The sequence below is a fragment of the Natrix helvetica genome (genome assembly GCF_964273705.1).
Source record: "Natrix helvetica genome assembly, chromosome: 1".
NCBI classification, from domain to species: domain Eukaryota; kingdom Metazoa; phylum Chordata; class Lepidosauria; order Squamata; family Natricidae; genus Natrix; species Natrix helvetica.
Window position 1 is genome coordinate 25,146,831 of NC_138548.1, and position 23,029 is coordinate 25,169,859.

A 23,029-nucleotide genomic window follows, 5' to 3' on the forward strand; every position below is an offset into this window, starting at 1 on the left:
GTGAAACAATACCCGCAACTCCCAAGTCTCACAGGTTATGCAGAATAATGTCATAGTCAATGGTATTGAATGCCATCAACAGATCTACTAGTTCTAGGAAGGGTACATGGTTTCATCAATATTCCATTAAAGGTCACTCACAGATCTAGCAATGCTCTTTCTATTTCATATTCAAACTTGAATCCCAAATGAAAGTGCTCCTGTAAATTACTCTGCAACTCAAGTTCTACTTTCTCAACAAGTTTCCCTAGAAAAAGTAAAGTTGGATAAAGTGTAGTAGTTGTCCAATGTGGCTGGATTGAGGGAATGCTAATTCAGGAAGGGGCACACCACCATCTCTTTCAAGCTGTCCAATATTACCCATCCCCTATAGCAGTGATGGCGAACTTTTTTTGGCTCACATGCCAAAAGGGGGGAGCACAGGGGCTCACGCATGGGCGTGCCACACCCATAATGCAATGCACAACCCCAGCATGCATGCGTGCATGACCAGCTCCCTCCCATTTTTTGCATGCTTTTTTCACCCTCCCCAGGCTCCAGAGGACAGCCTCCACCGCCCCCCGGATACCCTCCGGAGGCTTCAGGAGCTTCCCTGAAGCCTCTGGAGTGCAAAAACCCGGCCCTATGGGGAAACCGGAAGTTCGGGAAGTCACTTCCTGTTTGCTCGTAGGGTCATTTTTTGTCCTCTGGAGCCTTCAGGGAAGCTCCCGGAAGGCCCCTGAAGGCTCCGGAGGACTAAAACCAGCCCTACGAACAAACCAGAAGTCTGTTCCTGAACTTCCGGTTTGCCCATAGGGACATTTTTTTGCGCTCCGGAGGCTTCATGGAAGCTACTGAATACTCCACAGGGCCTCCTGGGGGGGGGGGGGAGGCTGTTTTCGCCTTCCCCAGACTCCTATAAAGCTCTGGAGCCTGGGGAGAGCAAAAAAGGGGCCTGAAAAAAGGCTGAAGTCAGCTGGCCAGCGCGCACATGCACGCTGGCCAGCTGACAGGGTAATGCCTTGCATGCCCTGATAAATGGCTCCTGGTGCCACCTGTGGCACACATGCCATAGGTTCACCATCCCGGCCCTATAGAGACAATGATCACTTCCTAGATCTAGCTAACCACATACCCCCAGTGAGGCATGAAGGGCATGGATCCAATCCATAAGGAAGACCTCATGCTAGATAACCAGATAGGCCATGCTATTCACTGGACTTTACAAACCAAAAAGTATATTCCCCCAGTCACTTTTTTACATTCTACCCATGACAAATCAAAGCTCAGATTAATTTAAACATCTTTATAGACAAAATATTGTGCAAAAGACTTCAGAAAGATAATCTGTTCTATCCTCTCCAAACTGGTACCAGGCCATTCCAAAGTATGCAGCAGATAACAATCCATCACCTACCATGCTTGATTAGGTTCATTTCATCTTCCCTTCATGACTGCATTTGCTACTTCAAATGGAGGCCTTAGTAAACTAAAATGGACCCTAAACTTTTAACTATTCCTCTAAGTGGAACAAAGAATCTTATCTGGATCAGGAAGTAATGCGATCATAGCAAAGAACACATATCCCCCATCAATGGTGAAATTCAATTTTTTATTACCAGTTCTGTGGACGTAGCTTGGTGGATTATGGTGTGGCTTTGTGGGCGTGGCTTTGTGGGCGTGGCAGGGGAAGGATACGGCAAATTCTTCATTCCCAGCCCATTCTGGGACCAGCCAGAGGTGGGTGGCATTTGCCGGTTCTCTGAATTTCTGCTACCAGTTCTCCAGAACTTGTCAGAACCTGCTGGATTTCACCCGTTCCCCCATATCCCCATCACGTGTCAACAATATTAACAATAACAACAGTATTAACAATACTTACCCACTATGTTTGGAAAGTGAGAAGGGAGTCATAGGGCTTCTTTGGCTGGCTAGAGTGTCATTTCCAGGAAGAGTCCTGGAGTCTTTGGCTCTAAATGATATTTGCTGCCAAAGATCAGAGGACTCCCTTGCTTGCACTACATGCCCCTGATCAAGCTTTCCTTTGTTACTTGCAGCTCAAGGTTTGAGCGCTGAAGCTTAATAATTGCAAGTGATCCAAAGCTTCTCCAGATTATCCCCAAAACATTTTTTGTGGGAAGGGATATGGATGGAAGGTAGAGGAAAAAGAACCAGGAAAAGAAACTGAGATCTAAATCAGTATATCATGTTTTCTATTATAGGGAGTTTTAAGAGTTGAGCTGGAAAAACCCAATTTATTCTAAAGGGAAACAAATGTGAGGATTTCTTTTCTTCTTCTCCTCTTCATTTTCTGAAGCAGCATCTTTCTCACCTTCCCTTTCCTCTACTTATTTTGTTAGCTATAGGGAACATCCTTTTAATCATAAGCTGAAATTTTCATCAGCTCGGTTCAGAAGTGGCTTTTATGTTTTCTGATTTACATAGCTATACACGTCCCTCAGTTGATTTCTCTTTTCTCATGTTCTAGCAGGGATGGTTGGAATGCCACTGTAAAAGAGATCCATCCATGTTTCAGCTCATTTAGGATACAGATTCTAGTTGAGCAGTTCTTAAGCAGCAAAAACTAAGGAGCGGGGGGGGGGGGGGAGGGATTTTGAACAACTTGGCTTGAGCTGTTAGAGATGATGTAGAGAAAGCGAGGGGGGGGAATCTGAAAAATCCCTGATTATAAAGGAATCTCAGGAAGCAATGTTCATCTCACAATGGCACTCTGGAAATGGTACTCAGCATATAGATTGATGGATGAATTCTATTTTTAATCCATTCCCTCCCACCAACACTCTTTTTGAGCTGCACCAATTTGCATTTTAAAATGGATAATATGACCTTGAGCAATAGTCCTGATTTTTGAAACGGATCTGCATTTTGTTCCCAGACTGACAAAAAAAGCAATATTTCAGTCAGGATGCTCATTCAAGCAAAGGGCCAGCAACTTAATTGCAGGAGAACCGTATGGACACAAAGAAGCATATCAGATTTAGGGTGATTTATTTCTCAGAGAGTTTACAGTATAAAGAGGCAGGATTTTGTTAGTACTTCCTAATAGTATCAGTAGGTAATTTCAGACTTTGAATGTCATAGTCCTCTAGAGGTCTCCCTTCAGATAAATATGACTGAATAGGTGGATAAAAATGCCAAAGCCACTCTAAACATCTGATTGACTGTGTGACAAATCATAATAATAATTCAATTCTGTTCTACATAGCTGGATTGAAAAAAGGCTCATTTTTTGAATCAGCAAAAACATTGGGAATTTATGAATACTTCAATGAAAGGTTGGCAAATGAAGCCAATGGCTAACGGACAAGGAGTTAGGGAAAGTTGAAATTAAATGTCAGGTTTTTTCCAAGGTGACTCATTATAACCTTTACTCTTTATACTACCAATAGTTCCACTGATATCAATTTTGAACAAGACAAACTGGTTTGATGAATTGGCCAAAAAAGGAGTCAAACTTACACATTTTCTTTATATGAATGACTGAAAACCTATTTGGAAAAATGAAGACGGAATTGGATTCCTTGTTAAAAAAGCACATAAGCATTCAGCAAAAATATTAGAATGCAATTTGATATTGACATAATCATAAAGGCAGGCAAAATTGATGAAGGTGATGGATGGTAACTTGATAATATAGATATGATAAGGCCAGTAGCACCAAACGAAGGCAACAAATATCTGGGTGTTTTAGAAACTTTGACTTATTACAGAGGGAAGTACTTCTGCTTGATATATTGAACAACTCTGAATTTTTTTTTAAATAAACCTAAATTCTGGAAACATCAATAAAGCTACCTGGTTAGTCCCATTATATCAGCGGTGTCCAAACTTGGGAACTTTAAGACTTGTGGACTTCAACTCCCAGAATTCCCCAGCCAGCCAAGTTTGGACACCCCTGCATTATATGATATAGAGCAGGAATAGTTGATTGGATCCAGATGGAACTTAATAACGTGGAGCAGAAAACAAGAAAACTAATATCAAATGCTCTTCACACCAAAAGCAACATAGATTGGCTATATTTGCCAAGAGTCAAGGGACAAAAGATTCTTATAGGTGCAACAAACTGTGGAGAAATAAAACCATGACTAGAATGGCTATATTAAGAAAAGCAAAGAACCATTATTGAAGGAATTCAGTCAAGGAAGGGTTTTAAAAACAACAAAGGTGAGGGCCGGATATAGAAAAGAAGCAATAGAAAACCATTTTGTTAATTGGAAGAACAAGCCATTGCATGGCCAATGTGATGACCGAGTTACCAAAATTACTCATTGGAAAGTTTGCCAGAGATTTGGATTTGAATTTGTAATATGTGTTTTTTTAATGCTGTACGCCGCCCTGAGTCCTTTGGGAGAAGGGCGGCATATAAATCCAATAAAACAAACAAACAAAAAAAATTATAATTATGTCAATGCCAAATTGCATTCCAATATTTTTGCTGAATTCTTTTGTGCTTTTTAGCAAGGAATCCAATTCCACCTTTATTTTTCCAAATAGGTTTTAAGTCATCCATGTAAAGTAAATGTGAAATTTTTACTCCAATTTTGCCAATTCATCAAACCACAGTTTGGCTTGTTCAAAATTGATATCAGTAGAACTATTGGTAGTATAAAGAGTAAAGGTTATAATGAGTCACCTTGGAAAAAAAAAACCACATGTAATTTCAACTTCCCCTAACTCCTTGCCCATTAGTCATTGGATTCATTTGGCAAGCCTTCATTGAAGTATTCATACATAGCCAAATGTTTTTGCTGATTCCAAAACAATTGACCCTTTTTTCAATCCAGCTATGTAGAACAGAACAGAATTGAATTATTATTATGATTTCCAATGAATAATTTTGGTAACTCTGTCAACAAACTGGTTATAATCAATTTGTGAAAGTTTGTATCAAGAACTAATGTATCAAGAACCAATGGGACCATCAAGTTGAGAAGGATTGGGGAAATGAGTGGCTTAAATTGTTATGGGACTTTGATATCAAAATGGAAAGGGACCTTGCTCATAACCTGCCTGATAACAAGAGTCATTGAAAAGAAGGAAAATCTGATTCATAACTGTATCAGGTGATGCTAGGGTTGAGAAAAAGCAAAACCCAAAGAATTATGAAATATTGGGACTTGCAGAATGAAATTGAACGCCTATAGAAAAAGAAATCAGTTGTTATACCAATCATGATGGTGCCTATAACTATAGGGCTCCCTCCATATTTTCAAATTCTGAATTTACCCTAATTTTACCTGGAACACCCTAATTTTACAAAGAAATGCCCAGCTTGGAATTGGCTGTATCCTCAGATGCTACCTTAATAATTGTATGGACCTTGGCTAGGGCTTGCATTATTATGCTTTCACCTGACTTTGACTGTGAATCTAATAACTTACCCCAACAAGAATAATAATAATATTAATATTAATAATGTGAATAAAAAGCCAAATGCAGTCCAGTGGTGGGTTGCAGGTGGTATGCCCTGGTACAAGCGTACCGGAGTCTGCCCGGAGCACCAGGTACCATGCCAGTATGGTGCTCCGGAGGGCCCACCCACCTGCACTTCTTACCTGTCTTTAAACCCTTTGGCACTTCCACCCACGTGCATGGCGCATACAGCGCCTGCACAACTCTCCGCCGAGCAGCTTGAGCATCGCAGAGGCTTGCAGAGGCATTGTGGTTGGTAAGACGCACGCACCGCACGTGTTCATGTGGAGGACACCAAGCCCCGTTGCAACCGTACCGGTTCCAATGGGATCTGGAACCCACCACTGATGCAGTCTCAACCTCTGGTTGGCTGGGCAACCAACCACAGTGTATACAGGCAGTCCTTAATTTACAATCTGTCAGTAAATGTTTTATAGATTGTATATATCTATGGAGATTCTCAGTTAAGGTGCTTTTTTCAAAAGGCAACTGGATTTTTTTCCTTGAGGATATTTTGCTTCTCATCCAAGAAGCTTCTGAAGAACTGTATAGCATTGCTCGCTGTCATTAAATGTCATGCCCATGTGGCATGACTATATTTTGGATACATGACAACTGGCTTGCATTTATAACCGGTTGCATGTCCCACAGTCATGCGAGTGCAATTTGCTATGTTTTTTTTTTTTTTAATTTTCAGCTTTCCTGCCAGTTTCAAACAAAAAAGAAAAACATGCATTTGGGAGAATGGATTTGATTAATGATCACATGATTTGGCCTTTGGCCTACATGATTTACTTAATGGCAGCTGTAAAAGCAGTCAACCACAACTGACAACCACAACGATTTACTACTGCAATCCCAATCCCAATTGTGGTTATAAATTGAAGATTACCTGAATAATAATATTAATAATAATATACAACTGGAGCACCACTTGAACATCATAGGCATTGACAAATTTGCCATCAGTCAATTGCAGAAGGCAGCTTTACTTGGAACAGTTTCCATCCTGCGACGATATCTGTAACACTCCCAAACACCCAGATTTGCCTATCCCAGGTCCTTGGTAAGGACTCAATAGGTAGACAAAAATGCCAAACCCAGTCTGAACATCTGGCTGACTGCAATGAATCATCATCATCATTCAGATCGGAGCACTTGGCATCACGTCCAAGAATTTTACAAGATACATCAACAAATTGCAGCTTCCGGCAATAACAGCAGCGGAACTGCAAAAAACTGCGCTACTCGGAACATTCTTTATATTGTAAGAAGGTACTTGGTAGATACCTAGGACGCTGGCAGCAAACCGTATCAACCATTAGCACCAGTCACTGGTATTTGTAATGCATTTTTGAATGTTCAGTTGGCTGAGTTTCATGTTTAATGAATAAAGTATACAACAACAACAACAACAACAACAACAACAACAACAACAACTGAAAATGGGAAAAACAAAGCTATGCATAGCCAATACTTGAAAAGTATTGAAGGCAAAGCTGACCAAAAGCTAACTTGGAACTGGTTAAGATCAGGAGCATTGAAAAAAGAAACAGAAGGCTTTATTTTGGCAGCTCAAGAACAAGCCTTAGCCACAAACTGCATGAAGGCAAAAATTCAACACGTTACCACCAACAGCAAATGTCGCTTCTGTAATGAGAAAGACGAGACAGTTGACCACTTGATCAGTGGGTGCAGCAAAATTTCACAAACTGACTACCTACAACGCCATGACCGCATTGCTAAGATCATTCACTGGAAATGGTGCCAAAAGTTTGGATTTGAGTACAGCAAAAACCACTGGGACCATCATGTTGAGAAAGTTTTACAGAATGAGAAAGTCAAGATCTTGTGGGACTTCAGAATCCAGACTGACAGGCACTTGGCCCACAACACACTTGACATAACAATAGTTGAAAAGAAAAAAGTATGGTTCATTGACATTGCAATACCTGGAGATGCACGAATTGAAGATAAACAGCAAGAAAAAAAATCACAAAATACCGGGACTTGCAAATTGAAGTTGAGCGACTGTGGAAAAAGAAATTGTGTGTTGTCCCGATTGTAATTGGAGCCCTTGGAGAAATACCTAAAGGACTACCTCGCTATTTGGAAATTTTAAATTTATCAAATTTGAACATTCTGATTCTACAAAAAACCACCCTACTTGGAACAGCTTATATCCTTCGACGTTACCTTAACAGTTCCTAGGTCCTTGGTTAGGACTCGAGCTGTTGAGCTACCAACCAGCCCCAAAGGCTGTGAATCTCACCAAAGATTAACCACGATATAACGATATAACAACAACAACAGCAGCAGCAGCAGCAGCAGCAACATTTGCTGAATATATGTGTCTGATTAACATTCTCTGAGAGAGAGAAAATGATGGGGGAGAAAATGATGTTAAAAAGTAAGAGAAAAAAGAATGCTAAAGATGCTGCAATTTCTGGAGATATTCCTGGTGGATATTCCCAAGTCAGTCCAGGCAGTGACAGTGAGACTATCTGCTGCTCCTATCATTATCTGCCTTTTGCTCCAACTTCCTGAACTGTGGGGTGCTGGCATAGAAATGTTACTTAGATGGATTACTTATCACTCCTGTTTTGGAAGATACAGTTTTGCTAGGTGAACTTGGGCCAAGGCCTGATAGTATTAACTGCAAGAGGATAGGGAAAAGCTCATTTAGACTGCATTTAATGTACATTTGCTCAGTTGGTATGTCTCAGATCTATATACCCTTACAGTCTTAAGTTGAATGTTTATACCTTTCTGAGTTGCAATTCAGATAATGCACTGAAATATATTCCTATTAGGGAATGGGTGCACAAAAATGCTTTACATTTGGGAAAATCGTTTTCCAAAAGGAATAGACAATGAAAGTGCATGCAAAAACACACATATTTATGGGGGAGGAGAGCCCAGACTGCATATGGAGGTTCTGGGGATTTTTTTTTACCAAAACCTGATGTGGAAATAGACCAGAAAAATGAAAGAAACAAAAATACCCAACAACCACCCTGAATGAAATCAAATTGGATAGATTTGCCCAAGACAATTTTGACAGTACATCTCATCGGATAAGCACAAATGTCAACAGATTCACAGTTCTCTAGACCGAACAGATCCTGATAAAATCCCAATTTCAATGTGTCAGTGCTTATCTTTAAAATCCATCATGGGCCCCATCAACTTTGTCTGGCACAGAGGCCTTGATAAAAGACCTATCTTTATATGTCATCAGAGAGCAGGGCGGCATTGATTGAAGTTTTCTCTATTTTGCAATTTTTCACGGAAAAAATATTATGTAAATAGAAACACTGGGAATTTATTGAGGTTTTGTTGCTGCTGTGAATATACATTTTTGGTTGAACAACATTAACAATACATTTTACTGTATATATTACAATGCACACAGTGGCGGCATCTCGTGTAACTTTACAGATTTCATACAAATCACATGTGCATAAAATAGAAAATCATTGTTTCATTAAGAAACTTGGTGGAACTATGATTACTGGTAGTGTTTTGATCCTTTTTATGGGACAGCCATCATCTATTCTTACCTGAAATGATGAATTTGGATGTATATTTACACGGGCTTGAAACCAATGTTGTCCTTTGTTCCCACTTGTAGACCAGAATGGATTTTCTGATGAAGTCTGACTTTTTAACCGCAAATAAACATTTAATGTGCCTTTAAAAAAAAACAGAGCATACACACACACATATATATATATATATATATATAATTAAAGAAAAAAAAAACAAAGAAAACATCAAGAATATATCAGGAGGTTGAGACACACTGGCAGATGTGGAACCAAAAAAAAAAAGAAATGCAAAATTCAAAAGCCAAAACAGGTCAGTTTAAGGAAGCACTCTGGAGTATGGATTTTAACATAATGTAAGCCTCTGAAATGTTCTAGCTTTTTGTGCCTTTCTCTGCTGACTGTCTCTGTGGCAAGCTCTGAGTTTGCATGCTGGGTGTGCCTCATTTCAACAGGCTCGCAATGTTTTGCTTTTCTGTTCCACCGAAGGAAGTCACTGTAATATGGCCTTAGCAAGATGCTCCATTTCCCTGAGCATTCTCTGCCTCACCTCCAAGTCCTATGCTTTACCCCAGACAATTCTGTTGTTAAATTTAACAGCCGTAATAAATTTAGTTTGACGTAACCTTGTATGAATCACCATCCACCAGGCTACTTGCATAGAATATGATCCTGACAAAGGAGGATTACACATTCTAAGAAGGAGTAGAGTGGTGGCTACTACAAATAGCTTTTTGGATGGGGGAAGACAAGGTGATGATTCAAAGTAGGCAAGATATGAGTTCTTTGCACTTTCCTGCATTTCAATTGTGACATTTAGATAATTTTCTTTGAAAAAAAAAGCTCTTTCTCTCTTTTAGAGCAAATATATATATATAGGGGAATGTCAGGAATGTTCAAAGGAAAAACATTTGAAATAAAGACTGTAAAAGCAATATTGAAGTTCTCTGCCCAGCATTAGTTGCAATTATAGGCAGTCCTCACATTAGGGATGACATTAAGTCCACAATTATGGTCATAAATTGTTGCAGGCATAAAGCAGATTATACCTGACCGGACCCAATTTTATGATAATTTTGCAGCATTTTTTATGTGAATGACATGGTCATTAAGTGAACAGCACAGTTATTAAGGGAATCTATGATACCACAATAGGTGGAAACCAGAAGTAAATGGTGGAAACTGGAAAAAAAGTACCAACAATCATAGTCATGTGATCACAGGATGCTATAAATAGCTGTAAAGTCTTATTGCTGGTTGCCATGAGCCCAAAGTCTAATCATGAGATGTTGATGTTGAGGAGGAGGAGGAGGAGGAGGAGGAGGAGGAATGTATGTGTGACTGTGTGCATGAACATTCAAAATTGGGTCATAAGAAATTTGGGGAGCGTTCCGCTAAGTGACTGGTCATAAGTTGAGAGCTACTGTACTATGCAACTATAAGTGTATGAGTTGTATATGACCAAGAGGGGGAAAAAAACATTATTTCTATTACCAATGATGTAAGTAGCAAAAAGTCTTTAAACATATCTATAAATAGTTAAATGGCTGTGTGTGTGTTTGTTTGTGTGTGTGTGTGTGTGTGTGTGTGTTCCAGCATAACTCTGGAACACCTTGAGAAATTTCAACCAAACTTGGTACACAGATTACTTACCCTCTGGAAATAAATACTGTGGGGGTAAGATACCCCTAACACCCCTTGGTGTGTGTGTGTAGAGGCATGAGAGCCATCGCCCCAGATCAGCTCCAGCATGTATGCGCACATCCCTCCCGCCGGCCAGCTGATTTTCGTGTCTCTGCTGTGGATGCCCGGGGAGTGGGGTGCATGCTGGAGACACAGATGCATGTACAGGGTGGAGCATGCATACACGGGGTCACACATGCATGCGCAGAGTGCGGGGCTAGCACAGGGGGGGGACAACGTGAGCCTCCCCCTGTGGCCCATTTTTGCTCCCAGGAGGCTTCAGGCAGGCATAGGTCCAAAATGGGGGGCAGTGGGTCGTACGTGCATGCTCGGGGGGGGCAGGGGGAACGTAGTGTGTGTGTGTGTGTGTGTGTATCTGTGTGTGTCACGCGACACTATAGATATAATTCATTCCTTTTCTTGTCTAATACAGGATTAGGATAATGGCAACACCAGGTTATTAGCTAGTATTAAATAATAATTGGTTTATTATATCTATGGGATATTATTATATCCCAAGACTGTTTGGCCTTAGGCAATATTTTCAACTATAGTCAACTGCCTCCTATACTTGTTTTGGGGAGTATGATGTGAGAGATACCTTCAACTTATTAATGATAATAAGAAATGCAACCAAGGCATTGAAAAATAAAAATTGCACGGTGGTGGAAAGCCTTAGTTACAAATGTATTTATGATGTGAAAGTTCTCGATGGCATGAGTATATTGGCAGGAAGAATCCAACTCTTTTGTCCTGGGCATTAAAGGATCTCTAAAGGCTACGTTTCAATGGCTTTCTGCTCACTGATTTTATTTTCAAGACAATCCTCTTGACCATTCATATTCCCTCCCTCAGATTGGGAAAGAAAGGCATTCTCCAACGGAGCCTCTCAATTACTGAATTGCTTCCCTCCCACCTTTAAGAGGGCTTGCAGGCATTTTCCAGAAGGGCACCATAAAATGCCTTTAGGGGAGATGCATTTTCATATCCGAGATTAAAAAAGATATGAGCTTATTTTTAAAGCAATGTACTTTCTAATGCAGCAGGAGGCAAGTGCGAGACAGCCACAGTGTATTTCCCGCCACCTTTTCATGTTGTGCTTTTGATCGTTTATGATCATCATTTAGTTTCCTAGAATGATCATGAGGTATGGAGAATTACTCTGTAGCATTATGGCTTGATGTAGCAACTAGTTTCTGTTATGGTTTTTTTAATTTCTGTTTGGTTTATTTTTAATTGACCTTTATTCCCTTTAATTGCTTTTAGCAGCAATGTGATACAATTAATGATATTAAGCAACACACACACACCATTCTAAAACAGTGCAGTGGGCAGAATGTGAAAAAAAAAATGCAGCTAGCTTAAGGAGAGTAGATTTTCATCATTAATTATATAATTAAAATCTTTTAAATACAGAATGAGCTGTACATTGTTTTATAATACCATCCCCAAATACCCTCCTGAACACCAGGGAATTTCGTTTTAGTTTGCCGTGATCAGCTCTGCCCTGATTTCTTTATAGGGTATATATTTATTTATATAAAACATTTATATGGCACCAAGTCCCTTAATGGGTCTTGGCAGCTTACAAGGAACAGTGAAAACCTCTATTAAAAATAACACTAAAATGTATGAGACATAAAACACAAAAAGCTTAAGCGATACTAATAAAGGCCTAGGGAAAGAAAAGTTTCCACTACATCATGGGAAGGAGGAGACTTTGCCTCAACTCTAGAGTCAATTTATTTCATTTTTCTATTTTAGTGGAGTACTTCTGTTGCGCTCATTTAGGGAACTCGGTTTTTTTCTAATAAAAGATTTGAGTTTGGGACAGGGATTGAAATTCAAAAAAAAATAACTATTGGTTCTGTGGGTGTGGCTTGGGGGGATATGGTGTGGCTTGGTGGGCATGGCTTGGTGGGCATGGCAGGGGAAGGATACTGCAAAATCTCCATTTCCACCAGAGGTGGTATTTGCCGGTTCTCCGAACTACTCAAAATTTCTGCTACTGGTTCTCCGGAACCTGTCAGAACCTGCTGGTTTCACCCCTGATTTGGCAAATTGCAATGACAACAGCAATAGTAGCCTAAACAACAGTTGCTGTTGTTTGTGTTGTTTTGAAACCAGAAAGAATTTCATCCAACAGTTCCAAAGAACACAGAATATGTCCTTCAACCAAATGTATCTAGGGGAACATTTGAGGAAAGCTTAAAAACTCATCCTGACCATCTGTGCAATTTCGGGATGAAATGTTCTATTCTCAAAAAAAAAACCCAACATTAAAAGGAACATGTCCATTTAGCAACGTTTTTCATTTCCCCTCTGATATGTTTATGTATATGGTGGTGGTCCATCAGTCCCAGTGATGCCAATGTCTGAAAGGGATCTTTGAACAAGCTTGAATGAAGAAACACTGAGCTTATAGAAGATGAGAGAGAGAGGCTCCAACCAAGGCTAAAATGAAATCTTTCTGATGGTATACACACTGTTTCTTCCTAACCTGATGGTGTCCCTGGTCTGATAATACAGACTGTAATTAATTTGCAAAGAATAAAAAAAATGCCAAATGTCTTGTGATATTTATGATTGCTTACTGCTGAGAGATACTTGTTTGACAGTGATGGCCATATAAATTGAATGAATGAATGAACAAATGAATAAATGAATATTACACTTGGTAGAAAACTTGCTTGATGGAAAAATGTGGCATCCTTCAGTTTAATACCTTAGAAAAAGGAATGTATAATTTCTTACAGGAGGGGGGAGTGCAATTTAAAAATTCTGACCTCCCTATATACCTCTTTTTCCATTCTTGATGGTTGAAATTGGCATCTTAAATTTTGCAAACGATTACATTTTACTCTGTAAGCCATTCATTCTTTGGGAAAACCAATTAACATTGGGGAGGTTGAGTTTTCTAAGGTCTAAAAGTTCCCTTAAGCTTCTCTAAGACTTACAGCCCTAATTTTCCTTTAAACCTTCCCCAAAATAAAGACATTTAATTTCCCCATTTGGGAAAGGTCTGGAGAAATTTGGGCTCTTTAGGGGGATCATTAATCAAGTATTGTGGGCTATAGTGATAATGTGGTACTACCTAAGAAGTTTGGACTTCAGATCATAGAAAAGCATCTTACGAGAAGGTCTATATTGAATTCATATGTATCTCACATCTAGAATCAAAGGCCAATTCTGAAATATCCAGTAGAAGCTTGAATTTAATCAGGCTCTGATGAAGCAGACCCAATAACAATCTGATTTTTTCCCCCCGAAATTCATTAGCATTCAGGTGATTTGATGGGACTCAGACATGCAGACAGTAGTCTGATTGCTCTCTTAAGAAAATGAAGAAGCTCTCTATTTTTTTTTTATTTTGCAACAATGAGGAAAGATGATGATTACTCACCTATGTGTTGACCATACATGTTGTAATAAAAACTGAAGCAATACGCAGTATTCATGGTTCCATATGGGTTTTTGGGAGGGATGCTAAAAACTGGGCTAGTGAGTCTTGCTCTATCACCTTCTTTCCTAGGACTGGATGCTTCAATATACATGAAAAATCCTAGAAGGGAAAAAAATACCATGAAATGGTGATATGCCACAATTAACAAGGAGAAACATCTTTCTCTGCAGACTGGGGAACAGTGCCCTGACCTAAGAATACAAGCACATAAGTAAACTGAAGACTTACTAGTACAGCACTTTTCCCAATACCTATGGAAACCCTCAAACAGGACCTGAAGGTCACAATGCTATTTAGCTCAAATTTCAAGTTCCCTGGAAATATTATGAGCTGCGGTGGTGCAGTAGATAGAGTGTAGTACTGCAGGCTACTTCTGCTGACTGCCGTCTGCCAGCAGTTTGACAGATCGAATCTCACCAGGCTCAAGGTTGACTCAGCCTTCCATCCTTCCGAAGTGGGTAAAATGAGGAGCCAGATTGTTGGGGGCAATAGGCTGACTCTGTAAACCACTTAGAGTGGGCTGTAAAGCACTGTAAAACAGTATATACTATTATGAACTGATGCTGCCTATAGCAAATTGCTACAACTGTTTCAAGGGTTGTGTCAGTCCTGGAAGCCATCTTTTTCACTGGAGCTTCAGGGCTGCCACATTTAGTGCCTGGGAAATGAGGGGAGGGATTGCAAGGAGCCGGTGGAGGATTAGCCATAACGACTTTCTTTCTATGGGAGTCAAGGACACTCAGCCTTTACCTGGATGAGAGTGACTGGAGGGGGTTGTCTCCAGTTGGGACGTTGAAATGATTGGGCCATGTGATGGATTTTGAGTGGGGAAAACCCAGAACTCTCAGATTCGGATTTTCCCAGATGTGCCAATATGACATCTCTAATAAAATGGAACTTTGAGCCTCGGAGTCTTCTTTAGTTGGGGGGGTGTTACTCAGTTGATCTGTCAAAGGCAGATGTTTGTACCCTTACTATTTATATGACTAATATTAAATCAGTGTAGCTTATATATAACAGAACTTACAAAATATAAAAAAGAATCAGGAAGCTCTGACAGGTACAAATTAAACAGAAGGCAATCTACTATTTTAAATATTTTTTCTTTAATGTTTTATTCATGTATGAAGTACTTACAGACCACCTTTTCATACCAGAATCAATCCATCACACTCACACAACCCTTGGAAAAGCTGACAATCATTCCTCATTTTTGTGTGATGTTGCATGTGTTGGTGAAGGACCATAGTTACTATGTTCCTACTTTCTGTCTACTTTGTGGAATAGTCTCCCTTAAGAAATTAGATCAATAAAATCACTTTATCGATAAGGGTTAAACAGGTAAAGACTCACATTTCTTTCTTAAATTTTGGTCACTATACTAATATAATAAGATACTTTTTTTACCACTAATATGGAAATATTTCATTATTGCCAATTTCCAAGATTTTTTTTAACTATCCCATCCAAACATTAGCCATACACCTGAGACTGCTTAGCTTTTTTGAGATCAGCCATGATAGCTTTAAGTTGGAAGTTTGATGTTATTTTAGTAAATGTCTATATTCTGAAGCATGTAACTATAGTTTCTAAGTTTGAACAAAGTGGAAAACGTAGGCTCAGATTTACAGGCTTATTTCTGGCTTGTTCTCAAAGAAGGGTAAAGAACCTGATATATGGGCAGAATCAGAAGTAGATTATTGATTGTTGAAAGGCATATCCTATTTTTCATTGCAAAACCCAGCTGAGAGTTACACTCTACCTTCCTTGGAACCTGACCGGTCAGCATTGGGTCCAGTGTTTGGGGTGTATTTTGTGTCTCGAAGGACAATGTTTTGTCTTGTCCAATCAAAGCTGTCCTTTTCTTCTTGGGTGAATAAACAAATGTTGCCATCTTCAAAGCCACAGTGGAATTCTCCTGCCAACAGATCAATCACATGTTCATACAAATAATTATTCCAAGTTACCAATTTACAAAGGCTTTAAGCTTTCTTCTTCTTCTTCTTACAATACAATACAATAGCAAAGTTGGAAGGGACCTTGGAGGTCTTCTAGTCCAACCTCCCGGCCGAGGCAGGAAACCCTATACCATTTCAGACAAATGGCTATCCAACATCTTCTTAAAGACTTCCAGTGTTGGGGCATTCAAAACTTCTGGAGGCATTCACAACTTCTACTTCTTCTTCTTCTTCAGAACACTATTTTGTAATCACAATGCTCCAGTTTAGATTTTATAAACACGGAATTATTTGTTGAGTAGCCCACTCCAAGGGATAAAACAGTGATCAAGATGGTTAAAAGTAAATAATAAATAAAATGATAAACATCTTAAAGCTTTATAACTACTTGTGACAGTAGCAGAAGTCCAAGTTAATTCTCTTAAACTAAGTTGAAGCACCTATCAAAATGTAGCTATCACCGAAATGCTGCAATTGGGTTAGAAACATGATGGATCAGTGGCGTCAAGGGAGATAAGAAACCATTAAATACAACTAACATGGACATGTTTCCTTGAGTCTCTTCATAAATATTGTCAAATTTAATTTTAGGATGTGGGCCCCAAACTGGATTAGAATGGGAAAGTTATTAGACAGCTAAAAGAGTCAGCACCCACTGTAGCTTTTCTGAGAACTGTATTAAATTATCTTTCTATTGAAACAGTAAGAACGATACACCATAATTGGTGAAATATAAAAACAATTTTGAGCTTGCCTGAGATTTTGCCTGAATTCAGTAATATTTGCAGAACTTAACTTTAACCTCAAGTTAAACTCTGTGTGAGTGCAAATGTATTAATAATAACTTCAACGAGAGATGGACAATATGGTCTTCTGGAAGTTGTCTTATAAATTCCACCATTTCTTATCCCTTGCCATTTCAGTTAGAATTGATAGGAATTGGGGACAAATATTTGGAAGGAACACACATTGTCTTTCTCTATTCTTTATCTTTTAATCAACCAAAGTCTGTTGAGATTCTCAGTCATCCAGGTCATGGTTGTTCAAAAGGTGCTTTTTTTTTAGGCAACTGGACTTTCTTGTTTTTTGTTTTGAAGACATTTTGCTTCTCATCCAAGAAGCTTCTTCAGCTCTGACAGGATAGTGGGGAATGGAAGGACCCCGAGGACACAGATAAAACCTGCAAGTGCTTCTATGACCCTCTAAAAGGATGCATATTACCAGCTGTCTGCAAGGAATATAAATCCTTCCATTCCCCACTATCCTATCAGATCTGAAGAAGCTCCTTGAATGAGAAGCAAAACGTCTTCAAAAGAAAAACAAGAAAAACCCAGTTGCCCCCCAAAAAGCATCTTTGGGGGACTTTAATCAACAAATTTAGACTATACCAAGGTGGATCTGGGGTTCTAGTTATTTCTTCCTTTGCTTCCTGGAAGATTAATCATCCAGATTTGGAAAGAGGCAATATAAAGCAAATAATTTTTTTGTTAACTTTCATGAGCTAGAATTTATCCTATCTACATATCTGGTCAAGACTATGTTTTCAGTCCTAATCTAGTGATGGGCAACATTAGCCTCTGAAAATCATATGTATGGCCCCCAGAAATATTTTTGAATCCCAAGAGAACCTTTACAACAGACAGACGTTCTCACTTGGGAATAAAAGAAGGAGGAGTTCTAACATGGCAACATGGATGTTTTATTTGCAGAGACTTAAGGTACCAACTTCAAAAACGCTGCAGCCCTGACAAAACCAAATAGATTTTTCTGATGGGCAAAATAGATTCCTTAAATACCATTCTTATTATCTAAAACTCTTCCTCTACATGATCATCCCCAAATAGTAGTAAATTCTATACCACCCATTCAATTGACAGAATAACACCATTGTTTTGTAGGCCAAAAATATTAAAAGTGTGGCTTCCAGCTTTCTCTTCCTCCCCAGATGAAAGGAAAAATAAGGATCTGGAGAAGTGTTTGGAGCTTTCATTCATTCCTTGTCTGGGCTTTGTTGTTGTCCTTTCTTTTTTTCAATCTATCCTTTTGTTCCTTTATATCTTTTCAAAATTTATATTGTGAGGTCCCAAGTTTATATTATACAGTATACTGATATATTATTCCCCCTTTCACTGTGTACAGAATCTGTTATAATAGTAAGAAAGATCTAAATTTAATTTATACAGCAACAAGATATTTTCAATACTTACGTAAATGTGGATTCATTGGAGCTATAAAAGAAAAAGATAAGATCCTAAAATTAATAAAAGTTTCTGTGCATACTGATAGCTGTTTTGTATCTGATTTTCCTACTATTTGTGCCATTTCATCAGGGTTGGACAACTATTAGGCTTATAAATTCTGATAGAGGAAATATTTGTAGCTCAGCGTTGAAATGAGGGATCCGAACGTGGCTGTTTTCCAAACATGGCTGGGTTTTTTTGCAGACGTTTCATTACTCAAACTAGGTAACATCATTAGTGCTAGTCCAGAGTGGGATTTGCTCTCATTTTATATTCTAGTGCCTAGAGAACACACTCAGCTAGAGAATACACTTGAAACCATCAACAACGTCTTCAAAGGAACCAGATTCACAAGGGAAGAAGAAAAGAAAAAGATGCTCTACCCTTCCTGGATATCCTTATCAGCAGAAACTGTGATGGCAAATTAGAAACACAAGTCTAATGAAAAACCACCCACACCAACCAAGTGCTCCACTACCAAAGTAAGAACTCAATCTTACACAAGACAAGCTGTGTAAGGATATTATTTAGTTGAGCACAAACACATAGCAGCTACTTTGAATGTTAGAAAAGAAAACAGATCACCTATACATCTCCCCCCCCCCAAAAAAAAATTGAATATCCACATAGCTTCATCAAAAAATGCTTGACTACTTAACCCAATATAGCACAACCAACACAAGCTGTAAGAAGGATAACAATGCCATATATCAAAAGCATCTCAGAAACCACTAACAGACCATTAGAACCGCACAGCATCAGCACAGTCCACAAACCAACTAAAGCTCTCCAAAACATCCTAAGTAAAGACTCAGCAGCCTCAAACAACAACAACAACAAACCAGGAGTGAATACAACATAATAGAGTAGAGTAGAGTAGAGTAGGGTAGGGTAGGGTAGGGTAGGGTAGAGTAGAGTAGAATAGAATAGACTAGAATAGAATTCTTTATTGGCCAAGTGTGATTGGACACACAAGGGATTTGTCCTTGGTGCACAGACTCTCAGTGTACATAAAGAAGAATAAAATAGAATACATTCATCAAGTAAATACAGTGTAAGGACCGAAACAACCACAATGTAGGACAAACTGGGATAAGACTAGCAGAACACATTCATGAAGACCATCTAGCAGTCAGAAGACATGGTGAAAACTCTTTTAATTTCACAACACGTGAACAGACTTAATCATAGTTTCAACCTGTCACTTTTCTAAACCAAACCAAGTCCTACCAACAGTGATAGGTTAAGCCGCTAGAATATAAAATGAGAGCAAACCCCACTCCCAATTAGTACTGATTATGTTATCTAGTTTGGGTAATGAAACTGCAAGGAAACAACCAAGCTTGGAGAGTACCATGAATAAACTCTATTTTGTATTGTAGCTAGTCATCCATCCATTTAGACCAGGTGAAGAATGATCCTTTAACAAATCCTAGTATTCCTCAAGGAATGAAACAGAATGGAAACCGCTGTACTTTCCTGCAACTATTTTCTCCTGATTATGCTTAGTTTTCTTTATTCCACCACTATAATAGTTTACATTGGGAGAGTCTTTGGGTTGCAGATACTATTAAATAATTAAGACTTTAAAAAACATACAAATACATTTTCTTTCCCGCTCTTTATTTACATTTCAAATTATTATTCTCATATCTTAACAAATGGTATTCTAAATTTTCTAATTTTGTCCCTTTTAGATTTTCCTTAAAGCAAAACATGTAAAATTATTTATAGAATTGTTTATTTGCTGTGCTTGGTAAGAGGCAAGAAATATACAATTATAAGGTCATTTAGGATATGTTATAAGGGGGAAAAAACAAGAATAATAATGGTGTTAGCATAATAATACCAAGAATACAGCTTATCTTTCAATATTATCAAATATTCAAAAGCTATATATTCAATTGTTGATGGAAAAAGATGGGCAGTGTGCAACTTATAGAGGCATTTATTTTATTTTTAAAAAATCTATACCTCTCTTCTTTCAAGGAACAGACTAATACAATACATATAGCAATGAACCCATTTTTATCCAAAAACAGCCTAGAAAAGTAGACATCAGAACAATTAATTGAAAGGACATCCTGTAAATAATATTTCCATGTTAGAACAAGATGTCTCCATGTTCCAAACTACAAGATATATCCCCCAAAGAGAGACATTAGCACATTTGGAAAAATTCCACAATGTTGTAGGTAGGGAATAATTGAAGTAAGAACACAGGGATACTGCAGATCAGCAAGAGTTCCAAATATCCAGAAGGACTTCAAAATGTTTAGCAGATACTGAATACAAGTTGGCTGTTGCAAGAAACAGAAGATGAGAAAAAGAAAACCTAGGAGATACATAACAAAGGGACAGTTGATACATTAACAATAAACACTATTTTGTTTGAGCTTTTATTTTTTAGTGTTTTATAATGGTATTTCTATGATCCTTGGTAGGGGTTGGGTGAGGATTTGAACAGAGACCTTTCATTGTCAAGGCCATCATCTTATTCTATTCTTGTTCATCCAAAGGAAACAAAGAGAATCTATGGAATGTTGTCCTACAGAAATATTTATTGTTTATTTCTTAAATTTATATGACATCCATTTTACTGTTACAACAACTCTGGGCAGCTTACAGCATAATAAAAAGGCAAAGATTTCAAAGATGAAATAGTGACTAAAAACCAAGAGGAGACCAGTAGTCTTGCTGGTAATTAATAAAGCATGTTCTAGCATGCTGTTAGTTCTCTCACATTGTAAGTTAATACAAGGGTGGTGGGAGGAGCTTAAGTAAGCTTAGAAGCCAAGTAAGCTTAGAAACGCCCTCCAAAATTTTGAACTGAATTGGACCCCTCTGTTGGAAACTATCCTTTGTGGGGCTCCATGAAGAAGATAAATGTGTGTGAGAAACAATTTAGCTAGGCTTCTGGCAGTGATGAGGGATTGGGATCTTCTCTCTACCTCATAAGCCAACCCTAGCACAGAGTGGTCCTATCTGGGCCCCAGTCCAACAGTAGAACCAGGAGTGATCTTATCCCCAGCCGGAGAACATTCCAAAGGGAGGGGCACAGCAGAAAAGACCCTGCCAGCTAAAATTCTTCGACAGATGGGATCCAAAATAGGAGCAAGTGGGACCATCCAATCCAAGAATCTAATTTTCTCGCTAGATAGTGGGAAAGCTTTTGGGTGAAGTAAAACATTGTATACCTGAGCGTTGCCTCAGAATTGTTCCCAAAATACATTTCCTGGCAGTTTGAAAGAGTTTGATGACTTGGCTCTACCAATTCCCATGGGCCTCACAGAGTGGGGCAGAATCCTGGGGGTGGTTAGTGCCTTGAACTATCCCCATCCCTTCCTTTTGACCCTAATATTTTTGTTTTCACCTGGCTCCTCTAATTGATGTATTTTTAATGGTTTATATGTTGTAATTGTCACAAAGTCACTCTGAGATGGGATAGGCAGTATCTAAGTTTGATAAATAATAAATAAATAAGTTCATGATGTACCTGCTCAAACTCTGAGTAGCACAGGTGGGCTAACATTTAATTTACACCAAGCTATTTTGAAAGCACTCTTAAACTTCACTTCATTGCTATTTTATCTTTTTCTTTTTCCCTCTTACATTCCTTTATTTAAGAGGAATAATCAGCAACTTGCTTCCTGTATAATTTGCCTGGAGAAAATGTAGTCAGTTATTCAAGATGGGCCTCCCTGTGTTTGCTAACACAATTACTTCTCATTTGCCGAGAAACGTTTCATTTTTGGCATTCTTCTTACTCCAAATTGTAGGGAACTGCATTGAGTGACATTTGCTTTGTCGACAAACTTGGAGGCTTTGAGAGAAACTATCATTAATGGCTAACCTTCAGTGCTGCAATATTCATATTATTTGCAACACAGCAACCAGAGCCAAATGGATGGGTTGGCAAGCAAAAATACACTCCTGATGATTGACAGGAACAGGAAACAAATTCAACAGTGGGTAGTTATATACATGTTTCAGGCCAATAGCACAAGAGGGATGTAGGTGGGGAATAACAGCCCAGAAGTGGTAGTTTTTGGAGAGCCTTCTGTCATCATTGGTCCAGGATCAAGAATCACTCGGTGGGGAAAGTAGCAAGCAATAGTTGTCATGATGGGAAAATAAGAATTGATGAAAGTGACAGAACTCTCAGTCTGAGCTTCCAAGGTCTAGAGAAACTTTTTAGCTTGTAGTTATCCCTGTTGGAATTGGTAAGCCTGGTTCTCTGATTCCAGTGTTCCAGAGGGGAGAAAGGGAAGTGTCATATGATTGAGTTGGGGTAAGAAAACTAAAAATGACACCAGGGGATCACTTTATTAAGAATTAAAGGTTTATAAGAAAGATAATAATGTAAGAAACATTAAGTCATCCTGTCTAGGAGGATTTGATGAAATCAACCCTGACTGCTCTTTAGAAGGCCAGATCCTGAAGACAAAACTCAAATACTTTGGCCACCTCTTGAAAGGGACTGACTGACTGGAGAAGAGCCTAATACTGGGAACAATTGAGGGCAAAAGAAGAACGGGACAGCAGAGAATGAGGTGGTTGGATGGAGTCATGGAAGCAGTAGGCATGAGCTTAAATAGACTCCAGAGGATGGTAGAGGACAGGAAGGCCGGGAAGAACATTGTCTATGGGGTCATGATGGATCAGACATGACTTCACAACCAACAACATTACAAATTAAATGGTCCTCTACCGGTTGCTCAC

General features: G+C 38.8%; 1 protein-coding gene across 1 annotated transcript in view; it reads right to left on the bottom strand.

The window, feature by feature from the left end:
- Nucleotides 1-23,029, bottom strand: part of MDGA2 (MAM domain containing glycosylphosphatidylinositol anchor 2) — a 624,733-nt gene that overhangs the window by 18,462 nt on the left and 583,242 nt on the right. Inside the window, exons 12-15 of the mRNA XM_081938341.1 lie at nt 18,275-18,295; nt 15,872-16,027; nt 14,050-14,208; nt 8,979-9,109 (exon numbers count right to left, since the gene is read on the bottom strand). Coding sequence (XP_081794467.1) covers nt 8,979-9,109; nt 14,050-14,208; nt 15,872-16,027; nt 18,275-18,295 — 467 coding nt within the window. The remainder of the gene's footprint in view (nt 1-8,978; nt 9,110-14,049; nt 14,209-15,871; nt 16,028-18,274; nt 18,296-23,029) is intronic.